The 18,458-nt window shown below is 33.5% G+C and overlaps 1 protein-coding gene and 1 non-coding gene across 3 annotated transcripts in view; both read right to left on the bottom strand.

Moving 5' to 3' along the window:
* Nucleotides 1–506: 506 nt before the first annotated feature.
* LOC149065780 (uncharacterized) overlaps nucleotides 507–18,458 on the bottom strand; it is a 65,487-nt gene continuing 47,535 nt past the window's right edge. For both annotated transcript variants that reach the window (XM_089253643.1, XM_089253644.1), the window contains 5 exons: nucleotides 10,728–10,813; nucleotides 7,109–7,219; nucleotides 5,188–5,523; nucleotides 3,446–3,505; nucleotides 507–3,245 (listed from right to left, as the gene is read on the bottom strand). In XM_089253643.1, the coding sequence (XP_089109769.1) occupies nucleotides 3,068–3,245; nucleotides 3,446–3,505; nucleotides 5,188–5,523; nucleotides 7,109–7,219; nucleotides 10,728–10,813 (771 nt within the window). In that variant the 3' untranslated portion in view covers nucleotides 507–3,067. The remainder of the gene's footprint in view (nucleotides 3,246–3,445; nucleotides 3,506–5,187; nucleotides 5,524–7,108; nucleotides 7,220–10,727; nucleotides 10,814–18,458) is intronic.
* Nucleotides 16,968–17,041, bottom strand: TRNAS-AGA (transfer RNA serine (anticodon AGA)). The gene has a single exon. It is a non-coding gene; the product is annotated as a tRNA-Ser (tRNA).

Genomic DNA, 18,458 nt, shown 5'->3' with positions numbered 1-18,458 from the left:
TTTATAAAAATGATCAGAGATAGATGTTCTATAACGACTTTTCAAGATATCATCATCAATATAATGATAGAAATCCAATTTTGCAATCGCATTAACACTTTTTTTAGGTCCTTTCAACATCAGCTTTGCATAAAAAGAATTTAAAGTAAATCTACTGAAGTTTACTACTTTTGTTATGGTTAAAAACGATTTGAAGTATTGAACATTATATTGAAATTATTTGTACGATTTGATTAGGCCTACTGTATTAGGAAAAAAAATTATCTTTACTCACAGCCTTGAATGACTGGCATTGATTAAATAGTTAGGATAATTTGCATTTTTATGTGCAATGTTAAAACTATGCGAACTGTAAAAATTCATATTTTCTTACTCTTATTATTTTATTACCATTAGTTGTTTATTTCAGAAAGAAAAAAAACATGTAACTTATCATACTTCTCAGATCAGTGATATTACTAATAATTTGTGCTGAAATCAAATTTTGCAAAGCAACAAACTGTTTTCTAGAGTTTTTTATTCAAGCAACAACTTTCCCTGAAGATTTTGACATGAATCAAAGCAGACATTTACACAAAAACACATTAATATATTATTTCCTTCACATACATTATGTACAACAAATAAAATTACTTTAATTATGATTTTTGATAGAAAATATTAATTTTAGGAACTATTCCCAGATCATTCAGCTTATCTAAATAAACAAATATCCACTTGAAGACTAATTTAAAAATTATTTTCTAACTTATTTGCTGACAAATGACATAAAAGTGCCATTCATTATCATAGTTAACTAACCTCACTATGCAAGCAATATTTCTTCAAATATAATATAGCCCCACCCCCATTAACATTTAACAACAGAGAATTAAAGATTATATATAACTCCGGGCTCCCAGTCAAAAAATTAGAAAAAGTACGAAAAAGTAAGATAGGGAGGGTACCCCCAGACAACATAAGAATAGCATAATTTATAAAAATTTTAAGAAAAATTTCATAGCACTGTTACAGTATCCATTAAGATTGAATGATGCCAAAGCAAAATGACATAAATGAATTAAAGAAACATTTTTTGGCCAAAACAGTGTAGGCCTATAGCAACTACAGATAACTCTTTTCTCTCTCTCCTCACATTATAAAATACATTCTTTTTTGGAGTCTTCCATAGTCCAGTTGGTCAACTATCTTCGCCAATGCACATCAAATTATAAAGACATAAGTTTTTTTAAGAATATAACGCTCTTTTGAAACCACTTTCGACTGCACAGTGCAAAATGTGTAAATTGCAACATCCAATGTAAATAAGTCAAGGTGAACCAACTGCGTTATCTATCCTCTTTTTAAAGAAATTTGTTTATATTTTACTGTTCAATGCCAGTGTAATCATTTTTGACAAATGCTGCACTGTCATTTCTAGCTCTTTGCTGATCATTTTAAATGTTGTTTATGCCTCTGCATGCCATAAAAATACAGAACACAATGATATTAGGTAGCATCAAAATCACCAAACCTAGAATAGGCCTATGTATCCAACTGCTTTGTTATGCACACTGTTGTTTCACCTATACACAAAATGTGCACCATAGTTTTGAAAGATGAAGGTCAGTTACTGTTCAAGAGACCATGAAGTAGTAAATACAAAATTATTTTTTCCATCCAGACAGAAGTTTTTAATGGCTGCTGCTTTACTTGTTGAATGCTATAACTAAGCAAAAGAAAAATTAATAAACCAAATGGTCTACATATACCCCCAGATAACCTGAAAAACGATACAATTTCTGCTTTGACAGAATCATTAATTGCAATCTACTACATTTGTATTATTTGGCAATATATTGATTTCCTCCTCAATTAAAATCAATTACACAAATTTTGTTGATAGGATTCAGTAGGAAAAGTATGACAAAAACTGGAAAGTAATACAAAACTAAAAAAGTAGGACATTTTACCAAAACGTAGGAAAAAGGTAGGACAAGTGGGAGCCCTGATTAACTTAACATTTAAGGTATCCAACTACCTTTCTTGTCACTTTTCTTTAAAATGGTTATGGAGTGAACTTTAAACACACTTTTTTATAGAAAGTGTTTCGAAATGGTGAAAACAGTGACAAATTTTGATCGGTCTATTATATTTGCTATGAAAAAGTCGTTTTTATGTCAAATTTTATTCTAAACACGATTGCAAAAAATTTTATTAATGAAATGCTTTGTGATTTTCACAGTGCATTTAGCTAGTAACGTTGCAGGTTATGAACCAACATTTAAAGGATTGCATGATATGTTCATAAGTTACATCAAAATATGTTTAAGCATGTGTGAATTTTTTTGAAATTTTATCCTACATTTTGTCTATAACACTGTAATTCAAAAAATATATGTGATATACCTTAGATTTTGGTTCACAACCTCAACAATGTATAGCAAAACATCACATTAAAATTTCGTAAGGATGCGATGAATCAATTTTTACAAAATATGTCACAAACTCAAGTAAAATGTCAAAAATAGCATTCTTCGTAAAACACTTTTAAAGTCTTTATTCGCGTATTACTTGTATGTAAAAACGCAACACTAAAGTGAACGTAACTTTGATTCTAAGCATCATATAAACAAAACAAGGCCTGTTTTGGAATTACAACAACTAGGGCTTTTATAAAAAATAAAAAAATTTAAATCCATATTTTCTTCCAAAATGACGTTTTCAACGTAGTCGGATACCTTAAGAGAATAACATTTAATTGAACAAAATTAAATTGAACTAAAATATTCAAATTATAATTCATAAAACATTAGATAATATAATAGTAATGCGTGGGTATTGTGCAAAAAAAGATCATATAAGTCTTAGCGAAATCAAAGTCTGAAAATCTAGTCTAATCTCCATGTATAAAAAAGTCTACATAAAATCTAAAGTAATCATGGAATAAAATTCCTTATTTAATTAATTAAACTGAAATTATATATATAAGCAATATAATGCATTTTCTACTGGACAAACTGTATTGTGAACAATTTTTTATCGATGCAAAACATGTTAGATAGAAAAGAAACATTTATTCCAGTAATTAATTCTTTTTCTCAAAATTCTTGATCACAGGAGCCACATTCAGATGATCTGATTTCTTCAAAATGAACAAAAAGAACCTGATTCTAGCATCTTCGACAGTAGTTGCATCATCAAGAAATCTATATGGAAAATCTGTCAGGATATCAAATGAAGCATTGGCATACTGTGGCATCATTCTATTAGAAGTTAAGCAAGAAAATGATTGAGAACATTCTTATTTGATTTGATTCAATGAAATTAGTGTGATGAGAAAAATTGTCATTGTTAATGTTTATATAAAAATAAATTAATATCAATTATTTCGGAAAATACATATGCAAAAATAAATTGCAGTGTTTTTGAATAAAGTGTGATTAAAAATTTTATTCAAGGATACACAGTGATATGATCCCTGATTTGCCCAATGGTGTGACAAAGATTAACTCTCTGAAATAGCCTGAAATTAGAAAACAAGTCATTAATACAGAATGATGTTCTTTAATAATTGAGTAGTAATAAACTGACAGTAATAGTCATTTATTAAGGGAGAATGGGGATAGTTGTCACACTTTCTACATTTCAATTTTATTTAGAGAGATGAATATGATGAGAAATAAAATCTAAAAAAAGCATTTGAAAATTTGCAGTAGGCCTACTTCATCAGCACATACATATACAGGGTGCAGAGCTAACAGTATAAACTGTCAATCATAGAGGCATACTTCCAATTTAAAAAGTATTCAAATTGCGTGTGGACCTCAGATACGTCATTCATGTTGCAAGGGGTTGGTATAGTTACTAAAATAAAAAAAATAGCTTTAATATATGGACACCCTGTGCTCAAAACCCCAATTAGAAAGTTGTTGCCCTATCTCTGCTGAGGCCCAAAAACAAATTCACATTTCCAAGTGCAGTATTTGTTCAGATATTGGAAAGGTTCAGATACAGGAAAGTTGGGAAAAGAACATGATAAAAAGGGGGGGGGGGTAAATGATTTTTACCTTTATTTATATGCTGTTTTCCCCCAACATTTACATTTTGTAAATTCGTTTTGTAATTCGCATGCCTCAGTAAATATTGCACTTGAAAACGTGGAACTTTTTTTTGTTGACCTCAGGCAATGTAGTGTAGATTCTTAAAGTAAGTGTTGTGTGGGGCACAGAGCCCAAGCTCTGATTTTTTTGGACTTCCTTCAGCCTAATTTATTTATTGAAAATGTTGAATATGTGTATTAATAAAAATTCTCAATAATTTTGAGGATATTGTTTCAGTTTGTGCAGTATGGGACCCTTTGCCCCTTCCACCCATCTTGTTGAGATGCCACTGTGTACAAGTGGTAATGCTTGTTACATCAGCCAAAATTACAATTTAAAATGTGGCCATAGGTAAAATTCAAACAAATTTCAGTTTGGTTACGTTTGTCAACATCTATAATTTTTGAGTGTAAGAAGCAAGATAAGTGGGATACAAAAAAAACTATATGAACATAAGTAATCAAATATTTAAATTTTCTTCCCCTTTTGGTGGGCAGATTGATGATAAAATAGTGTTGTGTGTATAAGGGAACTTAGGGATTATCATTTTCATAAAGCTTATATAGTTCTACCACTTTCAGTGTTTTATAATTAGTGAATACTTAATTAATGTTGTGTGACAACTTGCCCTGTACGAGTATACAGGGTTGTGATTGTTTATACTTGACAAGAATTTTTAAAAATAAATATTTCATAAAAAGATTGATTTCTTGTATTCCCAAAAAGCTTTAGTACAGGCCAATCACATTCAAACGTGAAGAAAATATATCAAAAGCATTTAGATTGGTTTGAATTACATACCCGAAATTATTTGAAATGTAAAAAGAACAAACTAACCCTGGTCATCTCTACATTTTTGCTTCTAGTTGCAGCCCTGTCTTCACTGATGTTTCTCCCTTTTTTTTTGTTTATCACGACAGTTTAAAAATAAAGATCTCTCTACACAGGTATGACTTCAATGAGCATAAAATCTGAGTTTAGAGTGACAACTGTAATTTAAGTTGATACTTGATAGAAAAAAATAGTTGTTGAAAACTTAAAAAACTTAATTAATTCAAAAAAAAAATCATACATTCATAAATTAACTCCATTCAAAAAAACTTACATGTTTCCATCATCAAACATGAACTTGATATTATCTGATGGCAATGAAGTGTCAAGCTTTAGTATTTTGCTGTCATTCTCACTATCTCCCAAAGCAGCCTCCTTATGATCTTCAGCCATCTCTACTGCACATACATGTGCTCCATCATCATCTTCCTTTATCTCCAGCTTGGAATCATCTGCTTCAGCAACCTCTTTAAATATCTTTACCTTCCACCCATCTATTCCATCATTCTCTTTGAAATAAAATGCCTTCCAGTCATCTCCAGCCGCCTTATCTATCTGCTCCATTGATTTTGCATTTGAATCATCTCCTTCAGCAGCAGCTTTTTTGTCACTAAAACAAATATTAGTACAGCTAATTATGAAGTATAAAAATATTTTCACATATTCAATATGACTACAAATATACTTAATTTATTCATATGCACTTAAGATAACTACAAAAATATACCAAGTAAGTAGCATTTTGAAAATAATCTGAAGAGCAAAGATTTTAAACTTATTGAAACAGGGTTTACATAAATACAATGACAAAAACTGAACATTCCATAATTATGCTAAATAAGTAATACTTTCCCTAATTAAGAGTAGAAATAGGGCCTACTATATTTGGTACTGTGTATTCTAACTGCTGTTTACTGCGTGATGAGGGAAAAAAAAGAGATGGGGGTTAGTTTGTTTGCTTTGAACTCCTGCATTAAAAAAAGAATTTGCATACCACACGTAGATGCAACATGTAATAACATAACTGATTAATTTATGGTAGTGTTGAATGAATTATAATTTTCCTCTTAGGCAATTTCAGGTAATTAATAAAAGTAAATTTTAATGTTTCAAGTTTTCAACTTTGTCTTGACCACAGCAATATCACCAGAAGTAAGACTGTTTCTTGAGTCCTAACTGAATCCAACACAGAATGAATTAGAAAGTGACCCATTTTGCATAGCAGCATTTTTTCCTTAAATTTAGTCTCTGAATGTCAATTGATAAGAGCATATAAAAAAAATTAGTGATGACATCATAAGTAAGTAATTAAATAATCTTCCACAGAGATTCCCACTTCTTGTTTCAGATTTATTACTTTATTTAACAACTGAATTTATTTTTGTATTTATATGAATACATGTGTTCAAAAATATACATCAGACTGAACAAAAATATCTTTTAGACATCAGTTCTCTAAAGATATAAAAAGACTAAAGAAAAAAGTAATGACTGACAGACAAGTTGACTCCTTGTTGAAAAAAGCTTATAGAGAAAATTACTTTCAAAACAAACTTCATCAATGATAGGATTTTTTTGGAAAGGTGCTCTACTGTTCGATCACTTTATTGCATTACAGTCAGTCATTTTATACATAAAGGACTAACCAGAATCTACAGATTGATTCCAAACATAGGAGTAAAGTTATTGGAAATAAAAGAATTTCAACCATTGCTGATGCCAATATATTTCTCCAATGTAAGTCATCCAATTAATAGTCTATAAATATACATAATTTGGAGTAATATCACAAGATGATCGTGAATAGAATTTCCACTGTGAAAAAGTAATAAAAAATATATATTTATAGCAATTATTTATAAAATTCAAAAAAATAATTGATACAAATTTGATGAGACATTTTCAATGAGTGGATATACTCAGTGGTTACTTATTGGATTTGTTCCAGGGAAGAAGCATACCAACCCCGATTTAACTAATCGTTTAATTAAATCGGTTAAATCTGACATTTTTATTTGTTAAATCGATCTGCTTGATCTACTCTCTTTTTGGAAAGAACTTGTATATTATAAAATCAGGGCCACCTTAATGACATCATGGGCCTCAGACAAAGTCATGCTATAGGGCCCTCAATCTGGTAGGAAATACTGTACCTGCCTACTAATTTACCTACTTGTTCTAGGAAATTATTGTACCTGATCTCATTATTATGAGATGGTCCTTCATACATTGGAGGCCCCCAGGCCAGGTTTTGGTAGGCCCATACATTAAGATGACATTGATGAGATCCCAAATCAGAACTACACCTGATAATGAAAGAATAGAATGTCATATTGTGAGCGTAATGTACAAAACTATATATGCAGAATTATAAAGTTTGTGATGAGGAATGATAATTGGTTACATATAAAAAAATAATAGAACCTCAAGTAGATATAGAGAAATTTTACAAGTACCAAAAGCAAATAAACATTATTTCAAAAAATTCACACTCATATGCAGCACCCAAAAATTTGGTCATAAAAACTATACTATGAACACTGTGTGTGTTCCCAACACTTTTAATTTTTCCAATGACACAGAGTATGAACCAATGATACAAAGAAATTGACACAAAATGATTAACTTATATATTAGGCTCTACTTTTTGCAATTAATTTATTATGAAATTATTCATGCTATTAAAGCACCCCTTATACATTAGCTACAAATACATTTATATAACTCAAACAGAAACATGAATTGATTGGTTGCCAAGAAATATACTTAAGGAAAAACATTTCAGAGCTCATGCATATTTTTTGTTTGTAAAATTTTGTCATTATTGTAGAATTATATTTAAAAAATAATGGGATGGCTCAACAATATTGGGGGGGGGGGCACCTCCAAAGGATGTCAAAAGAGAACATTTCTACCACACTTTGATTTTGGCCACAAGACAGCAGTGATAGCATTGCTACCACAAGAACCCCTTCCCCAATCAAGGGGTTAGCCCACCAACTACAGAGCAAGAGACATGAAAGAAACGAATTGTAGAATTTCTTAGTTTGAAATCAGTAAACTGTGGCATTCGTCTAATTAGCTATTGTGTGCGACTGTGATGCAACGAATTCAAATTAATAAAATTTTTAAATTCTTTTATTTTTTTAGTAATGGAAGATATTCATTCCCTTACGGAGACTGCTCTTGTATCATTCTCAATTTTTTCTTCAAAGTGACATAGGCTACAATAAAATTTCTATATAATGGCACTCTGCGGACAAAAAAAAAAATTGTTGAGGGAGCATCATTTATTATCGAGGGATTATCATCATATCGAGAGGTAGTAGTTTAACATCAGACTATAGGCATTTTCAAACACAAATTGAAAAAAATATTAAAGAGGGATTAATATTGATTAATATTAATTAATATTGAGTATCACTGTAACTATATATATATATAGTAATATATTCCTCCCTCCTCTTTTGTTTGATCTATCTATTGTAAAATTTGTGATCAATTGTAAATCTAATTTGTGAAATTTTATTCCCAAAGAACATTTCATTTTTATCCCAACAAGCTATTAGTTTAATGTGGCCATGCTTAGTTCTTAAATTCTAATGAACAAATTCCTGAAACTTTCACTGGCTCAAAGTGTGAAGATCAACCATAACAGTGAGAAGGTCGATAACTTGAGATATATTGTAAAATAAGTGGATGCAGACACTTTTAAAAGAGAGGGGGGGGGGGGGGGGTAGGCAAAATCACCAACAGCATGTATAGCGAGAGGTAGGGGCAATAACGTACTACCTATGTCACTGATACTTTTTTTAGTGCATGGGGTAGGGTATTTACGATTTCGCCGCATGTGGGCCACCCAAATTTCGCTACCCTTCTAGTTTAATTTTCCTGACCACTCATTCCTTGAATTTGCCGCAGTGTGTTATAACCAACTTAGTGTCCCCCCCCCCTCCCGCCTGTAAATATGCCAGTGTCTTTGGTCCCTCACATGCTTGGTCTCACTCATGTTCTTGCGCACTCTTTGGTTTACTCACATGTTCGCAACACACTTAAAACTGGTAGGATGGCTAAAAGTGTAGGGTAGCCAACCTACAGCATTGTTTCTCAACTGAAGGGCCGTAACCCGGTACTGGGCTCTGCCATTGATCAAACCGGCCATTAGTGATTCAGTTTAATTTTTTCTCATTTATTATGAATTAGTAGTGTGCATGACTGGACCTTCCACAAGCAAAAAAACAGTCACCTGGGCCACGGGCTTCAAAAGGTAGAGAACCACTGACCTACATGGTGATTTCTGAACACATTTTGAGAATTTTTTTAAATTGGAACTGTACCTCTACAATGAACGGTTGATGAGAAAGGCTAAATTGGGACTTACAGGATATCCTGTATATACACAGTGGATCCCGCTTCTAACGTTTTTCAAAAAACTGGCACAAAAAAACGTTGTGAGCTGGAAAATACTTTAAACAAGAAATAATGAGAATTAGTTGGAGTTGGAACCACAAAAATCACCTTGTACTAAGCGGGTAAATTTTCTAAGTGGGAACCTTATAACTTGGATCGACTGTATATATATATTTTTTTCAAGATGTATTTTTTTGTCTGATTCGACATATGAAGGCTTGACTAGAGCCAAACCAACCAAGTAAAAATCTAATTCCAGGCAATAAAATACTAAAGCCACTTTTTCAAAATTTGTACTCTGGTAAAACAAATGTATACACAGTGGATCTTGCTTATAACATTTTTAAAAAACCATCATGAGAAAACTTAAGTGGGAGGGAAGTCTCGATGAGTATTAATAACGTTGAGACCATGAAAATAAGTCATACTAAGTGGAAAACATAATAAAAAGGAACATTATGAACAGGACCAATTGTATATATTTGGTGTATTGTGTGAATATTTTTGTTCTGTAAAATATTTGAGGGGTCCAATTTCATTTCTTGTCACAAAAAAGTAATATTTCCCAAATGTATCATATTTCTTCACCATTTCAGAGCAAATTCTATCAATAGTGATACAGTGGATCCCACTTATAATGCTTTAAAAGAAAGAAAAAAAACCCTTATTATACAAGAAAACATTGTATGCGGAAAGCCAAGCCCACTATTTGGGAGGTGCCCCTGGCATTTACAAAAATTTTAAAAATACAATAGAAATGAAAAAACAAGGTGAAATATATAATTACATATATTGAGTATATGTTCTTTAGCCCCCCTCCCCTATGGAAAAAGTTGAAATGACAGGCCTGGAGAAAGCACTTTAAATGAAAAGTCTCGATGAGTTAGTAAGAGTTGGGACCACAAAAATAAGTTGTACTAAAGAGAAAACAATAAAAAGGAAACATTATGAGCAGGATTCACTGTATATATTTTGTGTATTGTTTGAATATTTTTGTTCTGGAAATTTCATTTCTTGTCATAAAAAAGTACAATTTCCCAAATGTATCATATTCCTTGACCGTTTCAGCTCAAATTCTACAAAATCGGTGATACAGTGGAACCCGCTTATAATGCTTTAAAAAAAACTTATGAAAAAACGTTGTAAGCAAGAAAACGCAAGTGTCCAAGAATCAGTTAGAGTTGGAACCACAAAAATAAGTCGTATTAAGCAGGAAAAAGTTGGAATGTTATAAGCAGGATCCACTGTATTTAATTTTTGAAAAATTAAAACATAAAACAAATGATAAAAAAAATTCTTTCGTCAAGTGGATGAATTACTGAACCAATAAATATATAGCATAGTCAATTAATATTCAATAATCATTTCAAAAGAATCAAATCAAGTTGTTGGAAAAACACTCACGAATCCTTTCCTCCAGCAGCAGTTTCAGTTTTAGTCTCAGGACTTCGGAAAACATCATCGTCTCCTTCGCTGATGTCAACTCCCATCTGAGAATATGGAAGAAAAAATAATTAATTTCTTGAAATATGTAGAAAATACGGTAGGTTTTTGTTTTAAATTTTCTATTTATAAAAGAAATTACATCTTCCAACAAGGTTGACAATTGACATTCTCTCATAGCCAATCTCAAAATGTCTGGTTCTCCATCACCGCTTTCGCGTTCAACAGGTTTCGGGTCCGACATTTTCACGTGAAAAAAATTTGCGCGTCTTCACAATCAAAAGAAAGAATCGAAAATAACGGAAAAAAAGCAGACGAGAACAAAAAAAAACCTACGACTAGAGTGAGGCAATGACCACGTGGGCTCAATCAACCAATCACGTCTTGTTACCATCTCTATTCTCTGCCATCACGTCCGACGATTTTTTGTCTTTCACGGGTAAAAAATAAAAATAACGAAATATAAAGATAAATTCATCAGCGATAATTGCAATTATCAAAACTATTAGACTCATCTTCCAAAGAAAAATAATAAATAAGAATATTAATTAAATTAATTAAGGGCGAGAATCGTTAAAATTTTTAATTGGTCGATCGATAAAATTTCATCGATTAATCGAGTTTTAATCTGTTTTTTTTTATGTTGACCATTTATAAAGGTAGTATTGCTAATTATATAATATTAATTGATGCTATGAAAATATCTTTTATCAGCCAGATGCAAACAAATACAGAAATTAGATTAAGAAATTAAGGCCGCCTGCTTGAAAAAAATTGATACCCTGAGTGGGTTATATGTCAAATCCTGGAATTTTTCAAGCTGCATTTCGTCTTTTTTTTAATATGCTATTTTAGGTTGGTTACCGATTCGGAACCAGTTACGATCTTCATGCTACTTATTTATCTTAGAAAAATATCTAACGGACGAACTCAATTTGAAACTGAAATCATCACCAGGTTTCGTCAATCGACTTGTATTAACAGTCGATCCCACTTATAACGTTCCCACTTGGAACGCTTCATTAGAACGCTCATTGTTGTGTAGTCCCAACTCTAATTCTCATTATGATTTCCCGTTTATAGCGTTTTCCCGCTTACAACGTCTTTTAATGATGGTTTTTTTGAAAAAAGTTATAAGTGGGATCCACTGTATATATTTCCCCATGATGGAAAGTTTTATCCAAACATTATAAGAGCAAAAATCAGTCTTTGACAAGACTAGCATTGAAATTAGAAAGGAAGCGAAAACACTGAAATATGACTATTAACAATCTTCGCTGACCAATGAAATGAAAAGGTAACGTCCACTGACCCTAGTCAAAGGACTCATCATCATTTATGTTACGAATATTATATGTGAATAAGTGGAGTAGTACGTACATGGAAACGTACGATATGTGCAGGGTCGTAACTAAAATGTTTAAAACTCGATAAATGTTAATGGTGTTCTTTGTTTCCAGCTAAAACTGCTTCCGCCCCCTAAATTTCGCCGCACGGGGCAGTTGCCCTCCTCTAATTACGGCTCTGATATGTGTATCAATAAAATGTCCCATTCCCTGTAAATATGATCACTTAGCTAAACTTCCGTGTAAGAACATAATTTAAGACATTAAATGGTGACATTGATTTAATCAAATTAATTTAAAAACTTTCAAATTTTAATAGAGATATAATGAATATAAATCGTCGGGAGTCGATTAACTCAAATAAAAATTTTAAATGTGATCAACAGTTGATCAATTACCATACCAGCTCCACAAAAAGTAGTCTTAATAAAAAAGGACTTTCCGATAGGTTTTAAACTTTAAATGTGTGACTTAAATTTCGTGGATGAACACAATGGAAAGTTATGAAACTAAATTACAACTAAATATTAAACATAAATCACGCCGCGAGATGGCTTTTCTATTTATTCTCTAAAAAAATCATTGGTGATAAAAGAGCACCTTATCAGCACCTAAATCCCGCCTCTTTTGGAATAGATTTTTTTTCTGTCCCTCCCCTCACACTGAATTGTATGGTTCTGAGTCTAACACATGGGCGGAGAAACTAGGGTTCATAGAGATGAACAAATAGTATTGCAGTTATTGTTAGTGTTGAGCCAATGAAAAGTAGCAACGGTTGAGCAACCAACTTTCTCAACAATGCATGAAATTTAATTGGAAAAACGAAATTATTAACTATGATTTCCGTTTAAAAAATGTCGATATCCAACGTCTTGATGACTGAGCCCCGCATTAGATTACATAGCAGTGATGACCGTAAAACGGTACACCTTACAACTTTTGGAAATCCGTAACAATAACGAAGGTTTCGGTGCATAATTAGTAGAAAATAAGTGGTGTACAAGAAAAAAAAAAATTTATTCCTTCATTTTTGAAAATTTTGATCACTTGAAAGATTCAAAGGGAAAAAATGCCTTCATTATTTTCTCGTTAATCTCCATGCTATCTCGTCTTTCTTTGAAGGATTCAGTTTTCTTAGCTCCACCCTCAAAAATGACCATTTTGATAGCAAGAATATGGGAAGAGCACTCTTCTGAATAAAATTTTTTTTCTCATATGGAGAGATTATTTCTCACATTTTTTAAGTTACATCAAAATCAATGTGTTTTTATGAATATATGCATGTAATTCGGGTACAAAAATATTCGCAAAGTAGGACCAGGCGATGAATTTTAGTTTAGAGACGCCCCAGAGAAGGGTTGCCACGCAACTTTCAGTTAATGATCAAGAGGAGGAGCTCCAGCGTTTAAGACATTTCCCGCCATTGCGCCAAAGAAAAATTCGTCTTAAAACAACTTTAAGGGCTCTGATTACCTTTAACGGAATAAGTTTCAGAAAATTAAAAAATATATATATACTGTATATATTTATTGCTAAAAAGGTTTTTTTTTTTTTCGAAAATTCCGAAATTGTTTCGGTTTTGTAAATTTTTCAGAAAGTGCGCAAATCTCCATGAAATTTTCCTAAAAATTTGAAACAGGGCCGCTCTTAAAAAGACGCCAGGCTCGATGCGAAAATAATATCAGAACCAGAAAAGTCTTGACAGTTTCGGGGCCCTTAAAATTTTTGGGGACACCCTTAGCCCCGATATTATATATTTGGTGAGAGAGGAGAATCGTCTTCAAAAAAGTCCATACATTATTACAAAATATACAGGAATACTCAAAAATATTTATACGCAAAATATGAAATTGAAATTTCATATCAGAAATATTGAAATTTTGATTTGATGAAAACTCAGAACTAAAGAAAATTGGAAATTAATAAAAAATGATTCAGAGCCTACATGAGTTCATAATTAGTGAGAAGGAAATTATTTCAGAATTGATGAAAATTTAAAAAATTAATGAAAAAAAAATTCCATAATTGTGCGAAAACTCAGAATTAATGAAAGAAAAAATTTAAGAATCGATGAAAGCCTTCAATAATTTTGGGGGCGGCGGAGGGGGGCACGCTGTTTGACTCGGGATCTGGGTGCTTCTGGTTCATAACTGGAAACAAAAAAAAGTGTATTTAGTTATCTGTCAGAACAGACACCGTCCGGCTCTGTCCTTTCCGGGATATTAACCCTTTACCCGGTTGAATTGGGCCATGCTGGGGAGGATATTTAGTTACGTGGGACAAACATCTATTTCTTTTTATGCCTGTATTATTTTGGATGAAAAAAAAGTCAATCTAGTGATTTTTCAATTTTGGCCTATATATTTTCACTTCTATTATCGTGAGTGCGGGAGGCCACCCAAAGCGATCGGACCTGTCACATACCCCTAAGGGCGTCTCTGGTTTCAAATACCGGCCGTATTCATAAATGAAATAAAACTATGTCGGGAATTTATCTTTTTGTAAATATTTAGAGATAAGATATATATTGAATCTTTTTCGTTAAAAATCACGTATTTTGTTTAAAAAAAATTGACTTACGTCAGAGAATTTAGAGCGTAACTCGTTGCACAGATCATGGTCCCAATATCTTGCAGCGGGCCCCAAACCAGACTTTTTAAAGACCCCCCCTGTATTGTGAATTTATAGCGTGAAAATGAGAATTGTCCTGCACCCCCCCCCCGGGCTGCAGCCCTGTCAGCCTACCATTGTCGGGGCTACGTGGCACAGATTTTGTCACATCAATATACAGTATCAGAAGTTAAATTTAAATGCGTATAGCGTTTTATCTATTCAGTCAGATTAAACAAAAAAAAACATTAAATAATATTAATTAGCGTTTTCCAGAAATTGATACTTTTAATATGTTTATTGAAAGTCTCTCGAAGATACACACATTGTTCGAATGTTTTTTTTTGGTGAAATCCTTATTTTTGATGCGATTCTTCTTGTTGCATAATAAATAATTTCCCCCTCAACTTTCATTTCTCGTGCTGTAGTTTATTATCAGATAAATATATCGCAACCATAAAAAAAAAGTTTTCCGAAACCAAAGGATTGAAGTTACGCATTCCGACCATTTTTTCCTTTCCTGAGGTGAAAAAAATCCGACTGTCTGGTACCGCATTTGCTCTGAGCGCAGTAACGTAACGGTTACTGACGCGGTGAGAAGATTCTACAATCGAGGAAGTTATCATTTCTGTTTGCAGAATTGAAGGGTCAAACTAGTTGCGTTTCCCGAAGAAATATATTCTGGTAAATATTTGCATAACTTTTAACTGTTGTGTTTTTTTTTGCGCATAAATAACCTACACTTAATTGACCGGTAATGAAAGTAGCCTACCTGTGATTTTTTTTGAAATCTATTTATTGCATACAATAAAAAAAACGAAATATATTTACGTGAAATTTAGTGCATACAATCATACTTGTGAAAATATCATTTTAAAAAATGCTTTCACGCAAAACGAATTTTTTGACTATTTAGTCACTTAACTATAGGGCAGTTTCCCAAACTTTTTGCGCCATCGCCCTCTTCTTCACAAATTTTTTGTTTTCATCGCTCCCAACTCAAGCCAATCCATAGGATCCTATAGGCTACTAAATCCATAGCTTCTACCACCTCCTGGACCATTCCATCACTCTCCCCAGGGGGCGATATTTCTCACTTTGGAAAACACTGCTATAGGGCGTCAGATTTCAACAGATTCCAAAAGGGATAATCGAAATCACGAAATATCCAAAGACCCCCCTTCCCCCCATGTTACATATCAAAATGCTCGTCTCGATTATCTCTGTCGTTAATTTGAACAAATATTATGCTGCATATCCATTGGAACCTTTGTATTCATGACTTAAAGGTGTGATAACTTGATGCTTTGATCAGCGTATCATGTGCAATGTATTATAACAAATGGCCATCATCTATGAAAAAGCCTACAGTCAAATCCCGTTATAACCAATTCCAAGAGACCGGAGAAATCATTTCGCTAAAACGAAATTTCGTTAAAAAGGAATTCCAGGTTTTTACATTGTTCCTATGTAAACTTATCTGGGAAATTCGAAAAGTGTTCGTTGAAACAATATTTTCGCTATAACGGTATTCGACTATATCTGAAACAACGACATTAACTTTTTTCATAAACGTATATTGAAACGTATACTGAACGGTACGCGCAAGATGGAAGAGTGTATTCGATTTCACTGACCGAAGAAATAGGTCATTTGATAATTTTTATTGCATCACGATAACTTTCTGTAAGCGAAGGCTAATTAGATCGATAACTACATTTAATTGACGACATAAGCCGACATAATACAGGCATACATTGACGACATAATACAGGCTCCTAGATCGGAGGGGGCGGCGAACATAGAGGGGGGGTGTACATAAGCACATACAGATTCTTTGAATGGGGAGGGGGCATGGGCGGAGATACGGGGGGGGGAACAAAGATAGAATCGACTGATCTAATGTATTATGAATTGACATCATCATCGTGCCCCCAGACTTCCAAGTCAATCTCCGCCTATGGGAGGGGGTGGACGTATAGTGAACGGGGAGGGGTGAACGTTCACTTCCACCCTCCCGAATATCCCACTAATTAAATTTTTCACTGAATTAGGGCAGGGGAGATCACCCCCCCCCCCGTATCCCATTTATGATCGCCGATTCCGAACGGCAGTGCCAGATTTTTTTTTTCAATATTTCTTGCCAAGTGGTAAGTACAAGGATGACGTCACTCTCCACTACCATACGAAGGTTTTAACAACTGGCTGTTGCGAATATATATTTTGGAAAGAGAGAAAATTCAACTGCCCCTGCGGGGAATCGAACCCGCGTCCTTTCACTTTCTGGGTGAACGCCCTAGACCACTAGACTACAGAGGCACCGAATCTCTCAATCTTTCCTTGGAGCTCGTGTACACTGAAAGGGACCGTACATGGACGGCTGGACCAGACTCAGGCCAAGCTCACAACTGCTGACGCTGCCACCAGATGACGACTTATACAATTTACGGGTTCAGCGGGGTTAACAATGGCGGGGTTCGATTCCTCGCGGGGGCAGTTGAATTTTCTCTCTTTCCAAAATATATCTTTGCAACAGCCAGTTGTTAAAACCTTCGAAGTGGTAAGTAGCCTACTTAAAGGTCGGGAGGGGGATTTTTGCAGTCAGGGCCCTCCCCCATGCGGTTTTCTGAGGCCCTACCTGGAAAAAAATTTCGAAAATTTCAACCTGTCCTCCTTTTTGTGAGATCTTGAGGCCCCTGGGCCTACGCTTTAAGAATGCACTGCTTGCAGTAGCATTGTGCAGCTTTGCAGTCATGTGGGCATCGTGTTGGACTACCAGGTTGGCGGCACAGTAGTTGTCGGCTGAAGTTGGTTTTCTGCAGTTTTTCAACTTCGAGGCATGAATGCAAGCCGGTCTCCTATTTGAAAAGTTTCTCCGCAGAGACCAGGAGGACCTTCAACACGATACTTACATAACATGAAAATTCAAGCTTTACAATCTTCAGTTCAAAATATGGAACAGAGATGGCAGCACTAGCAAGAATATGAAACAAGCCTAACTCTTAAAACACAAATACGTTAGAGTCATACAACACTCAGAACATGTACATTACCCCATGTACCGAATCGTTAAAAATTCCACTGAGGAATGTGTGCGAGGTGCATATACGGTTAAGTAAGTAGCACTGTGCTCTGGGATCATTATCTCATCATTTGTATGATATCTCTGGACTGAACAGGTAAGAAATTTGCACTTCTGAACTTTCTTTGATACCTACTGTAGATGAACGTCTAATCGACCTGGGTACACCCGCATCCAAGAAATAGCAGAAGTAATAATTTTTTAGCTAATTTTGATGGAGTTATGTCAACTTCAACTCATATATATATAACAGACCTCATAAACCAGTGATGTGAATTGAAATTATACAAATACAAAAAAATCACAAGCAAATTCCCAAACTGGGTTGGGGAAAAAAAGAGAAAAGGTGAGGTAAAAATATTTAAAAAAAACAAGAAAAATTGATTTTAAAAAAAAATTGAAAAAGCCCATAAAAATCATAAAAATATGGTTGTCACAGCCTAAATACAGCAACCAAACAGTAATAGATGAGGAAAAAAACTCACAACTAAAATTTTAAGTACGGGTAGCTTCTCGATTATTCCCACCCAGGTTATCATATTTCCCCTTGAAGATGTCTGTCGTGGGACAATTCACTATAACGGAAGATAAGCTATTCCATGCATTTACAATCCTATTAGAAAAAACTGTACCTAGATCTTGTGTAAAATTAAC

This window comes from Pholcus phalangioides, unplaced genomic scaffold (genome assembly GCF_987345545.1).
Source record: "Pholcus phalangioides strain wild (caught in Gottingen) unplaced genomic scaffold, Ppha-v1.0 ptg000039l_1, whole genome shotgun sequence".
NCBI lineage: Eukaryota > Metazoa > Arthropoda > Arachnida > Araneae > Pholcidae > Pholcus > Pholcus phalangioides.
Note: the sequence above shows the minus strand (reverse complement) of the source record. Positions and strands in the feature narration are given on the sequence as shown.